The following is a 13,484-nucleotide window of genomic DNA, read 5'->3' as shown; positions in this document are numbered from 1 at the left end:
TTTCAGATTCCACACTGCAACTATTTAAGAAACAACCACTTGCTAATTTTGCTCTAGTATGAAAGAATATCCACAATTATCTGGGAAGGTGAAATACCCCTTTCTTCTAACCTCCTACACGTATGAAGCCAAATTTTCCTCATATTTTTCAATGAGAATTCACAACAGTGAATGTAGAAACAGACATCAGAATCCAGCTATCTTCCAAGCCAGACTAAGGACACTTGCAAAGATAACAAAACCATGCCACTTTTCTCCCTAAATTATTTTCGGGTTTGGAAAACATTTTTCGTAAAAAATATATTCTTTACGTTAAATGTAATCAATTTATTATTTTGACAAATAACTTTTTATTTCTCAGTTTTCTAATATGCTGATATTGATATTTAATAATATTCATCAGCATTTCTAATATGGTAATATTAAATATGTATGATTCACATGAATAAAAGCTTCTCAGGGTTCTCAAACTTTAAGAGTATAAGGGGTCCTGAGACCAAAAAATTTGAGAACTGCTAACCCAGAGGAATATTCAAGAACCTTTTTTTTTTTAAAGATTTTATTTATTTATTTGACAAAGAGAAAGAGCACAAGCAGGGGGAGCAGCAGGCAGAGGGAGAGGGAATAGGAGACCCCCCTCTGCAGAACAGGGAGCCCAGGACCCTGGGATCATGACCTGAGTCAAAGGCAGATGCTTAACCAACTGAGCCTCCCAGGTGCCCCTTCAAGAAGCTTTAATAGTGGTCATCTCTAGGGGTGAGATGGTAATAAACTTTCTACCACATAGTTTGGCAAATGTTTCATTTAAATTTGAGCATATGTTATTTTTTAAATTGGGGAAAAAAACCAAAACACTCAAAAATGAAAAAAATATATGAAAATAAATAAATATATATATATGTATGTATATATATATATATACACACACACACACACATTTTAAAGATTTTATTTATTTATTTTACAGAGAGAGAGATCACAAGTAGGCAGAGAGGCAGATAGAGAGAGAGGGAAAAGCAGGCTCCCCACTGAGCAGAGAGCCCGATGTGGGGCTCGATCCCAGGACCCCAAGATCATGATCTGAGCTGAAGGCAGAGGTTTAACCTACTGAGCCACAAAGGCACCCCTGAAAATGTATTTATTGAGATGCAACGCTCAAGAGACAATGAACAGAAAGGCTGGTCATATTCTTTACATCTTCCCCATGATATAAATATTACTGGTTACATTTATTTAAAGTAGTTTTAGAGATTTCTAACATGTACACTGTCACTGTATTTTCTTTAGGAAAAAAAAAATTAAGCATAGAAAAATCTCAAAGAATATACCGAAAGCATTAGCTAATGGGTTATGTCTCTGAGTCTGCCACTGTAGATTAATTTTGGGGTTTTTCTCCTTGCTTTTTAGTATTTTCCACTTTTACATACAAAGCAAATACAAAAAATAGTTCCCCAAAAAGTTAAATATTTCTATCCAAAAACCAAAATAACAGAAAGAAACATATGGTTGTATGACAAGCCCAGACACAAAATTTCAGGTTGAGTTCCCTAGCCTCTCCCAGTACACACAGAGACTCGAACAAAGGACAGGCTGCCAGAGGCCAGGGCCCTGTGGAGAGGGGAAAGCCAAGGCCAATAGGAGTCAGCCAGGACTGAACACAGCTTACCCCTGACAGGCACCACCAACCCCGCCCCCAAGCCAATTACCTTTCCAGGTTGTAATACTCGAGCCACATGTTGGCATACTTGGCATTCCCTTTAGTCATGATGCTGTCCCAGAGTTCCCGAGCCTTCTGCATATTATTGCACAGTCGAGCCTAAAACGCATTAACAGGCTCCATTAGGAAAAGACGCAAACCTTAGCACACTGGCACCCATTACAAAGCATGCCTCAAAGGGACGTGCCTTAAAACCCCTCACTGACGATCTGTGTTCCTTGACTCCCTGGATATTTCCCAGCCACTGTCCACAGCAGCATGCCCAGCTCAACCACTTCAGGCTTTGAGAGGAGACAAGCCTCAAGCTGTCTGCCTATTTGCCTGTCTATTTGAGAGCAAGGAGCAGGAGCCCACAGGTACTTAAAACAGAACTGGCTAGTCACTTTTTATTTTTATCAAGCTTAACTACAAGCATTTAATCTGAATGCAATGTGGAGAAAAGAAAGACCCATCTAGGAGGAGGTCCCAGCTCTGCCATTTATTAAGTGACTTGGGCAAGTAAACCCCTCTGAACCTGACAGACACTGGTTCTTTGACCTGACTCCCTCAGAAAATAAAACAGGATGAGAATTCCCAACTCTGTTACATGATTAAGGGCAGATTCCATACCTTACTCACTTGGGGTCCTTGGTCCAAAAACAACATTGAATTCATTATATCCCTTAATCATCTGTCAAATTTCTGTCTCCCATAGGAGATTAAAGACGTGGGAGCACCGAGCAGGATTCCCCTCATCTCGCCAGCACACAGTAAAATGCCTGGCAGACGGTACATACCCGGGATCCTCTCACAAAGCAGACACCAAGGGGAGGGGGGCAGAAGTCCACGAGTCAATGCCTGGCATTCCGACGTTTGCTGCGTACTTCTTACCCGAGTGCTAGTGTCTTCTCTAAGATACAGATGAATGTGCACCAAGCTAGATACAGAGCACAAATCCCTACAGACCCCAGACTATCACCAGGGATGCTGACGCAACCGCAGCCACATCGTTACACACGTCCTTCAAAGGTGCATGTCACTGGCACATCTGTCAAAAACACTTACCTCGATCCTAGCCCAGTTCTGCATGATCATGCAGCTTGGATCTCCGCTCTCATTAAAACCTTTAAGAAGAGAAGCAGCCAAAATTAGAGAAGAATTTAGAGACAAAGAGCCTCTGCCCGAGAAGGCACACCCACCAAGTAGGGGAAAGACAACCGCAGGGAGGAGCGGGTGAAGCCGCACTTACGCTCCTCCACCTCCTGCTTCAGATACTCCAAGGCGCGAGTGAACGCAGACCTCAGCTCTTCCAGCTCTTTACTGGAATCTGTCATGAGTTGCAAGAGAGGTTTGGCTTCAAGAAACTGCATACCATTTTTTTTTTAAATGCTACAGTGAAACTCCTGGGAGCCTGCTGTGCACCTGGCATCAGGCTGGGGACACAGAAATAAAATTGCCAGTCCTGCCCTCATCATGTGGTTGGGGAGAAAGACAATGGAACAAATAGCACATTATGGACAGTGCTGGCAGGACTCGGTATAGAACATAAGGACCCTAAGTATCTTCCCTTACAATTCACAACAGGACTTAAGGATTTAAGAAGTGAAAATTACGGGGGGAAACAGTTGTCAATGGCTGGTCTACACCATTTGCCTCATCATGATGTATCTGGGCAACTAGGATAACTCACTGAAAGACATGTTAGGAAAAAATTCGGAACTGAATCTGACACTTGAATTTAAATACCTTGTTTGAAATCAACCCTTCTCCTCAGGTAATCAAGGTACGCCTGCCAAATCTCCACATAATCAGTGGCCTGAATGAAGCCAGCGCTCAAAGCTTTCTCAAAGGTTACTGGAAATGAAGAATAAGCCAGGATTTGTTACCAGTTCAAAAAGAAGTTAATACAAATTACCGAGATTGTTATAAAAACCTCTACTATCCAATACTATATGACTTCATAATAATGACAGGGGGAAACAAAGTGAAATGAGCTAGAGAGAAATGTAAAAAAAAAAAAAAAAGAGCCTCCAGGATTTACATGAACTTTGTTCTAGAAAGGGCATGTTCCACAAGATGCCCCGCACTAAAAGAATTCTGGGTCAGTAGGTTTGGAGAAAAGATGCCAACTTCCCAGAAAATCACAATGAAATGTTAGCATTTTTACATTTAACATAAAGCTTACGATCAGTTTATCTCCCACTTAGGGCCTTTTCTGTCACTAACACCCAATGTCCCAAAGCTAACACCCAGGGGAAGGCTGATTTAAAGACTGTCACAGCACTAGGTTTCTGGCCTGGGACAGAAAGCTTTCGAGTCTTCCCACAAAAACATTCGCACCAGCAATCACTTGGTGGTCAACTCCATGTCTTTCCATGGCCAAGAGGTAACGACTCCATAGGGCAACTGTCCAGGGGCAGTTTCTAACAGCACGGTTATGTACAGATAAAACCAAATCCTTTACTTTCAGCTGCCGATCCTACGATAAAGAAGTCCAGAGTTAGGAGAGAAAGTGCTACCATTACAGACTTTACCATCCGTGACACATCCCCAGCACAACCAGCTGACAAATTTCTTTAGAAATGCCTCTCATGACTGGTTTCTTCAACAAAGAAATTATGAGGAGTTAGGGTAGAAGAAGAGAGGTAGAGAGGGAACCAACAAATGAAAACAGCCTTAAGAGACATCAGCCAATCCTAATGAATGGACCCTGCCTGGATCCTGATTCAAATCTTTTATATACATATACTGAAATATTTACCAATGAAATGTGACTTCTGGGATCTGCTTCAAAATCCCATGGAAGAGGAAGAAGATTAAGGACATAGACGAAATTAGACTAATGCCATGAGTTAACTGTTAGAGCTGGGTGATGGGCCCATGAGGTTTCACCTTATTAATCTATGTTCTAATGCTTACGTTTTTTCCCATAATGAAAAGTTACAAGAAAAAAAGTAATCGGTCATAAAGTCCTCAGTAAGAAGACTGTGCAAATTTTTTTACAGTGTCAGTCTGAAATGACTTGGAACACCGGAAGAACTCCCTGAGTGAGTTGGCAGAGGGGAAAGAAAGATGAGGGGAAAATGAGGAAGCAGAGAGGGGTGGCACAGAACTAACTCCCGACACTCCTGCTGATTTTCTTTGAACAGGCTCCCAATCGGTAAGAAGGAGAGAAAGTAGAAGTCGAGTGGTCTTACGAGGAACTGACTGTAGCGGATCCACAGGTCTGGGACGAGGCAATTCTCGACAAGGGCACGCTCGAAGATCAACTGCACGCGAGCAGGGTCGCCAATTTTCATCTCAAAGTCAATGTACGCTTGATATTCAGCCAGCCTGGGTGACTCTGCTTGCAACTAAGGCAAAAGGGAAGCATAATGAGATTGAAATGAGGTACCTGACACTGTTAGGAAGCACAACATATCTTCATAGTAAATTCTGGCAAGACTGGCTATGTCAGTAAAAGTCCCCCATTCCCACTCGCAGAACCTCTGGCATGCCGGGGTCTACAACACAACGGGCAGACTGAGTCCACAGCGCCTCTTCATGGCAACAGTTAGAAAGGTTCCACGAACCCTTTTCCAAACCCACCCTCAGGCCACAGGGGGCTTCTGATGGGAACATCCATCAGCAACTAAATGAAAGAGAAACACCTTTGCCAGTGACCATGGACAGCCATCCCTCCGAAACAGAAGTCACTTTCTCAGCCTACTGAGTGGAGTGAACACATCCACACTGGAGCGATCTGCTGCCTTCATTCCGAGGCTTCTCATTCCAGTATCAGCTCCTGCCAGCGTGCAGGCACATGCAGAACATGAAAGAGGCTAGGCTGAATGTTTACTGAGCCAAAGAGCTACAATTGAAATTCTTTTCAGACAAAATCCCTACATAACCTTCCTCTTCAGCTACACTCTTCTAATGGTCGTAACAAAATGAACTAGCTGAAGATTTCACTAAAGAGGCTTTAATAAATACAACTACCTACCAGTCATTTACATGTGAAAAAGGGAGAGGGTTCACAGGCCAGCCAGCAGGAGAGCACACATGCTCTGAGTAGAAAAAGAGGATGTCTTAGTTTCAGTTTCTAGTTTTAATGACAAACGGGTTACCCAGAGAGACTGCCACTGAAAACTACAAAAACTGCTGGATTCGATATGAAAAACATCTTGAAAATCATCAGCAAACTGGCAAAGACACAAGAAATACTAAGGACAAAATCTAGGTGAAGGTTAAGCTTTTGCTGGTATAAGATATATTAAGGATTTGATCTTCACAGTGGGGATCATTATCATCCCACATTACATTCAAGGGGACTGAAACACACGGAGGGTAAGGACAAGCTCAAAGTCAGAGAGCTAGCAACTGGCAGAGCTAACATTCGAACTTGAGGTGGCCGGGCTCTCAAAGTCACTGTTCTTACTATACCACAAGATACCAAAAACAGAGCCAAGAAGCCCAACCAACCACGAACAAGATAAATACAAAGATATCCACCCCTGGACCTACTGTACTGAAACTGTGGGACATCAAACAAAACCTATGAGATTTTAAAATGGGCCAGAGAGAAAACAAGGACTGCCATCACAGAAGCGGACATCTCAACAGCGACAGCAGGAGCCAGGAAGACAGGACGCGTAACTGTCGATCTAGAATTCTACATCCTGAGAAATGAACTTTTAAGAAGAGCAAAGTGAAGACCTTTTCAAATTAAAATGTTACCAGCAAATATCCAGGGCAGGTGACTTTAAAGGGTGTACCTGAAGCAAAATAAAAATGATTCCAGATGAAAGCTCCGGGATACAAGGGAAGAAGAGCAAAGGAAGTGGGAAATGCATGTAGTGAATATAAGGAAGCTGGGCTGTATAATTCAAGATGAACTGCTAACAACGATGACTTGCAGGTCAAACAGGACAAGAAAACACGAGGATAAGTCTGAGGCATGGTAAATGTAGCTGAAAGTATTCTAAGACCAAGACAGGTAGAAAAACACCACTTATTACAAACAGTATTATGGTCAAAAACCAAATATTATGGTCAACATGGAAAATCCAAAAATCAAAAAAAATCTACTGATCATTAATAAAAATTTAGAAAGTTCAACAGATAAAAAAAATTAGTATAAAAACCAAATTACAATTTATATAGCAAGAACAATTAGAAAAGCAAATCTTTTTAAAAAGGTGGCATTTTCTATGCAATCAAAAATATCTTAGAAATAGGTCTAAAAAATGTGTTCAAGGGACCAGATGAAATTATAAATTTATAAAACTTCAGAGAAAGATAAGGCCTAAGTAGCAAAGGCCTATACCACATTCATAGATTAGAAGATTCCCTATTTCTAAGATGTAGTCTTCTCCCAATTGATCAGTGCAATTCCAATACAAAATTCAACAGGTTTTTTTCAATAAAATCTGAAAAGCTGATTCTAAATCCAAGTTATTAAGAACTAAAGAAAGAAAGGGAAGACACTCTTGAAGAGGAACAACGTGGATGGGATTCATGTTACCTACAAGCAAAACTTATGAAACTGTGGCGCCTGGGTGGCTCAGGTGGTTAAGCGTTGCCTTCAGCTCAGGTCCTGATCCTAGGGTCCTGGGATCAAGCCCCACATTGGGTTCCCCGGGGAACTGAGAATCTGCTTTCCCCCTCTGCCTCTGACCTCTCCTTGTGTTCTCTCTCTCAAATGAATTTAAAACAAACAAACAAACTTACAAAACTGTCATTATTAGGACAGTGTAATTTAAGCCAGTGGGGCAGAAGAGAAAGCCCAGAAACAGATGGACAGCTGATCTATGACAGATGTGGGCCAGCACATCAACGCGGGGAGGATGGAACTATCAAAATCAGTGCTAGAACAACTGGTTGTCATATGGACAAACGAAACTGGCCCTCACCTCACGCCATACACAAAAATCAATTCCATATAAAGATCTAAACATGAAATACACAGCTATAAACTTATGGAAGAAAACAGAGCTAAGAATTTTCATGAGTTTGGAACCTGGAGAGATTTCTTAAGCGTAAAAGCAGAAACCGTAAGAGAAACAATGATAAACCCAATTAGAGTAAAACTGAGAACCGCTCGTCAAAAGATGCCAATAAAAAACTAAAAAGACAAACCACAACCTGGGAGAAGCTTCTACAATACATACAACCAAAATAAGGAATATGATCCAGAATTCCTAAGAATTAATGAGAAAAAAATACAGATGAAAGAAAAATGAGTCAGAGACTTCACCAGGCACCTCACAAAAAAAGGACATCCGAATGGCCAACAGATGTGGAACAAACGCTTAACTTTTGTTGGCGATCAGGGAAATGTGATTAAAACTATAACTTCAGACCCATCTCAGTGGCTCATATTTAGGTCAGTATCAAAGGCTGGAGAGACCAAAGAGAACCCTCGGTTCAGTGAGAACTCCTGGGCAGGAGTGCCAACTGTTAACACAGAAAACAGTTCGGCACAATCCTCTGATCCAGCAAGTCCTCCTGGGGATGCCCTCTGGAGAAAGCCTACTCACGTGTGCACCGAGAGACATGCACAAGAAAGGCCAGAAACATGCTGCTCCTCCTAGCAACAAACTGGAAAACGACCCGGCTAGGAACACGGATGTATAAAGTGTGGCATACACATACGACTTCATGGCCGTGAAAACACACTATACTGATCAGTATGAGTACAACCCACAAACACGTTCAGTGAAATACACAGCATGATTCCATTACATAAAAGCTTAAAGACAAGCAAAATTAAACAATATATTAATTAAGGATATGGTCATAGGTTGTAAAACTATAAAGAAAAGCAAGGGAACGATTATCACAAAAGTCAGGAAAGTGATTACCTCTCGGGAGAGGGAAGAGGAGGCAATCGGAGAGGGGCACATAGGAGACTTCTAAGGTACTGGCAATGTTCTATTTCTTAACCTGGGTGGTGGGTACATGGATGTTCACTTTATTATTAGTATGTAAACTGTATGCACACATTTATACACTCTATAGATTTCACAACAAAACAAATTTTAAAGATGCAACTATTGATTAGGGAAAAATTTGCAGCGAGAAGTTCACTGTAAAGAGGCCGACACTTACCAGTGCTTCTTCATAGGGTTTGTATCTCTCCAACTGCTGTAGTGCTTTGTTATAGTTCTGAATTACCGACTCTGGTATTGGGTCTTCTGACCACTCTTCATACTCTGCAAATGTGGCCTCCATATCTATTGAGAGATGGATTCAGCCCCATAGGTCTTGCCACTGAGTTTTATCAACCCAGAGATTAAACCATGAGACTCAGAGGATGCCAGCCCCTCCCACGAGCTACCACAACAACTCTTATGCTCGAATCTTCTCCTGGGCCCAGACTTGACCTTAGATTCTGTCTCAAAGCAATTCCCCCGGAAGCCCTACCAATTAATCCATCAGTTAATTAAATAATAGCAACACTTACCTAGTGCTTCCTATGTTCTAAACTTTCCATTCACTAACTCATTCAATCCTCCCAGCTCTAGAGAGTAGATTCTACCATCATCTCCATTTTGCAGTTGAGGAAACGCAAGTAAAGGGTTACATCAATTGTCTGCAAGTCACAGTAGAGCAAGGCCTTGAACCAGGCAGTCTGGCTCAAGTACATGCTCTACTCACTGTACTATGCCACGTCACATTGGTATGGGAGAGGAAACCTGCAGGCTGCTCAGTTCTAGCCTTTTCTGCAGTTGAATCACCCAAGGATTCAACTCGAAAGCCACTTTATAATTTGTTAAAATCAAATCCAAATAAGCCACGAAGTAGAAAAAGCAATTACGTCTGGGCTCAAGCAGTTGTCCAGAGGTGCCAAGGGCGTACAATGTGAAACTACGCCTGGAGAACAAACAAGATGGCAGCACAAAACTCTTCCCATGCCCAGAAAAATGCTCCAGACGCTGCTCATGCTCTAGCTCTAGCTCGAGAGTTTCAAGGCTTGGCTTACCAAAATATATTCACCCAAACAGGAAAATCCTTACCAAACCCCCAAGAAATTCAGGTATGAACACTTCCAACCAACAGGGCTCCTGAACCAATCACCCCCACAGAAGAATGCTACAAGCCTGTGGGAAATCCTCATTCTGATACGGAAGAGGTTACTGCTAAAGAGAAAATGCTCACCATGGAGCTCTTACTCAATTAAGTTTCCCCAGAAAACAAAGGGAGGTTCGTTTCCCTATTCCTTATAGTAACTCTACCTCTCCAACAGTGTCTTAATAGAGAAAACTGCGAGTCAGGAAGTCTGGCTTCCAGGTCTGCCCACTGACCCTCAATCCTCTTGACCATTAACAATTCAAGGTACATTTTTTAACCAAAGGCCTCATCCACAGTGACACTGTCCAGTGAGAGTAAGAACACCAGCAACATCTGCCTCACAGGGTGCTGGGCAAGACCTAACGACAGGACATGCCCCAAAGCATTTTAAAAACCACGGAGGGCCAGCTGTCGACAGGTCCGTTTCTCTTACCATAGAGTGGGATCGCCAGCTGTCGCCGGAAGAGACTGTGGACTTTCTCCAGCTGTGAATCAAAGGTTTGTTCCCGGTCAAAAGGGGAAAGGAAGCCAGCTATGGGCTAAAGAAGCAAATTTGTAGTAAATGACAAACTTGGCAGTCCTTCCTACTTCAAAAAAATATTGCAACAAATTTTTTAGTTCAAACTAAAAATACATTTATATGACCTCTGATACATGAGGTATTGTGTCAAATGCTGAGAGAGGCACAAAAATAAACGTCTTTGCTACTAAGTGTTTCTGACTGGGTGAAAAGCAAAAAGGAATGTTAGAAATGTATATACTAACAACATATGCACAAATGACTATAATGAAACATCAGGAAAGAAAGTATCACAAGGCTTGCTTTCGGCTGGTGTTTAAGGCTGAGTTTTTTTATGAAGGGAGGAAAGCAGCAGACTCCGGGAGGAGCAGGCAGTTGGGATGCATCTACAGGCTCTCCTGCCATAGTAAGAGGAGGAAACGGACTTCCAGTCGAAGGAACCGTGTAAGTACAGTGGCCAGCAAGTGCACAACTGTGGAGGGGCACGTGGGAGCAGCGTCCACACAGGGTTATATCTGATGCTGGAGGGCCACAAAAGTCAGCCAAAGGAGTTAGCCCCGATGCCTCCATCAGAGTGAGCTGAAGGCACCACTGCAGACTTCTCAACAGGGATGTAATCAACAAGGGACTGGGCTACTTCAATAATAACCATCTAACTACTAGAGGGCTCCACTAGTTAAGGATGGTAACGCACACACACACACGGGAGAGGGAACACTGGGAGGGGACTGTAAACCCTTGAATCAGAGTTCAAAAAAATCCAATTATGATGGGGTCAAATCTCTTACACCTCTTGCCAGTTATTATTGGACATGACTAATATATATACATTTCTTTTAAGATACATAGTTATTCTGGTGTATTAACCTGGAACCAATAACTGAAGTAGTATTTTTAAATATCAGAAAAATTACAAGGTCATCTGTTTTTAGTCAAAGAAATCATTCTTGTTGTTCCACAAACACTACTGATTTTATTTTACTGCCTACCCACTAAGGGACTGGCGAGGACCATTTCATTAACTATGTTCTTCCGAGGCCACTTACAAAGACAGCCCCAGCTAGTCGAAGGCAAGCACTGGTCACAGAGACCAGGCCACTCACCCGGGCAGCTTCCACAATGGCACTTTCAAACTCCCTGTAAGCCTCCCAGATGGCGAGTCCTTTGGTCATATGTAAGCCGACTGACGAGAGCGCCCTTTCAAACACAGAACGGACTTTCTCAAGGCCACCTTTTTGACCAATTCCACCGACTGAGTACTGGCCATACTCCAGCCAAATGTTAGGACCTAAGAAGGATAAGTGCTTTATTAATTCAGGATATGAAATACCCAAAGATTAAAACTTTTGTTCCGCTGAGTCACAAAAGAAATATGCCCACCAAAACAATACTCATTCATGCAAAAAGGCAAGAGCACATCAGCAAGCATCCAATGTACATAAATTACTAATACTGCCGCTAGAAAGGAAAATATATCTTAAACAATGTCTCTACTAGGTTACAATTACTGCCATTTTACTGCATAAACAGAATATGCCAGCAGGTAATATGTAATATGCTCATGATTAAAAAGCCCATTTATTAAAATAGAAGCAATTCAGTGAAAATATTCAATGCAAATAGTTACAAATCTGAGTACTTTCAGAAAGATTTCAAAGCTTAGAATTTAACTTTTGAATCTTTTTAAGCCTTCTGGTCAAAATCAAAGAACAAATTAAAACCACCAATTCTGTAACCAGAAGTCTGTATTTTAAGTCTCTCTTTGTAATGATGTTTAAACAGCAACAACAGAAAAGACCCGATCACCCTTTTTTTTGTCACTTTCTTCTTAAACTTTATATACACTCACCCCTGAAGCTTTAAGAGCAGACTAATGAATTAAACTCTTTAGGAGTGCTTCCTTGGGCAGCACATATATTAATCTCTTTAGGAATGCAGTGGTTCCCAATGCACACGTTTTGCATATTAAGTCACTTTTCAGAGATCTGAAAATATTTCATAGGTCTATCCATTAACCTTGTAAAATAAAAATACTTAGAAGATAAAGCTGATTTGACAATTACTGTATGTTTTCCCAAGGACTGCTTTTTTCATGAAGCAGGTTTATTTCAAAGAACTTAGCCAAACTTTGTTAGCTACTCTGTTTTAGCTCACCAATACAGAGCAGCCATATGGGATGCAAAACAAAAAAGGAAGAGGGGGCGCCTGGCTGACTCAACTGGTAGAGCATGCGACTCTTAAAGCAGGCCAAAGTGGCTTCTGAACATTCACAAAACAAGGGACATAATTTCCATGCTCTAGGGCTCCTGAAACTAACATAAGAACCCCACGGGCCCCCATTCAAAACTACTTTAAGAAACCTAATCTGAGAAGCACGGTTATCTGGCTTCTAGACCCCCAGCAGCCCTGATGCAGTTGGGGAACGAAAGGCACACTGACCTCAGCACTGACAGTGGCAGCCCCACAGCAGGGTGACTGTAAACCATCAAGGACCGAAAAACATCAGTCTGGGGAGGTACTGTTAATGATGACTCTGAGACATTCACAGAGGGGTTCCAGGATCATCAAAAACCATGGAAGCATCAAGCCCTTGGAACTGTCAAAAGGTTCTAAGAAGCCACACGGACAGATTGGAGCAGAGACCCAAGAACACTAAAAGTACATAATAGGGGAATTTCCTATTTACAAAACACCTGTAATTTTCAGTATCCAGATTATAAAAACTAAAAACAATTCTCTTGGCTGATAAAGGCACATGGAAAATGCTCTTCCTCGGGGCAGTCTATCTTCAAGTTCCAGCCCCTGTCAAAAGGGGAAATGCCCACAGTGGGGAAAACCAGATATGGAAGAAGAATGTTTAATTTAAAAGGAGGAAATTTGGGGGGGGGGGGGCGGAACGCCTGGGTGGCTCAGCCGGTTGGGCATCCAACTCTTGATTTCAGCTCAGGTCATGATCTCTGGGTCAGGCTGAGCACAGAGCCTGCTTGTTCCTCTTCCTCTGCTCCTCCCCGCTCCCCAGCCCACACTTGCAAGTGCACACTCTCTCTCAAATACATAAAATCTTTTAAAAAAAATTTTTTTTAAATGTTTTAAAAGGGAGAAATTTTTAAAACTTTAAAAAAAAACATTTTGTCCATAGCATTCTCTGATGTGTCCTATAGGTAAAAAGCATATTTAGAGAATCATACTGCCAACAGGGGAGGGTAAAGAAACTTC

At 41.9% G+C, this 13,484-nt stretch overlaps 1 protein-coding gene across 4 annotated transcripts in view; it reads right to left on the bottom strand.

Annotated features, from left to right (window-relative positions):
• The window catches only part of SART3 (spliceosome associated factor 3, U4/U6 recycling protein), a 37,291-nt gene that overhangs the window by 11,630 nt on the left and 12,177 nt on the right, over window positions 1-13,484 (bottom strand). For 2 of the 4 annotated variants that reach the window (XR_004381394.1, XM_032847437.1), the window contains exons 4-12: window positions 11,372-11,556; window positions 10,182-10,287; window positions 8,786-8,910; window positions 4,894-5,049; window positions 4,037-4,175; window positions 3,443-3,550; window positions 2,946-3,023; window positions 2,762-2,820; window positions 1,707-1,816 (exon numbers count right to left, since the gene is read on the bottom strand). Coding sequence is in view for 3 of the 4 variants with exons in the window: in XM_032847437.1 (XP_032703328.1) it covers window positions 1,707-1,816; window positions 2,762-2,820; window positions 2,946-3,023; window positions 3,443-3,550; window positions 4,037-4,175; window positions 4,894-5,049; window positions 8,786-8,910; window positions 10,182-10,287; window positions 11,372-11,556 (1,066 nt within the window). In the remaining variant the exon portion in view is untranslated. The remainder of the gene's footprint in view (window positions 1-1,706; window positions 1,817-2,761; window positions 2,821-2,945; window positions 3,024-3,442; window positions 3,551-4,036; window positions 4,176-4,893; window positions 5,050-8,785; window positions 8,911-10,181; window positions 10,288-11,371; window positions 11,557-13,484) is intronic. The other 2 variants (XM_032847438.1, XM_032847439.1) reach the window with 2 other exon arrangements.

Source organism: Lontra canadensis, unplaced genomic scaffold, assembly GCF_010015895.1.
Source record: "Lontra canadensis isolate GAN:19392208 unplaced genomic scaffold, GSC_riverotter_1.0 scaffold187, whole genome shotgun sequence".
Classification (NCBI taxonomy): domain Eukaryota; kingdom Metazoa; phylum Chordata; class Mammalia; order Carnivora; family Mustelidae; genus Lontra; species Lontra canadensis.
This window is presented reverse-complemented; position numbering and strand designations above follow the sequence as displayed.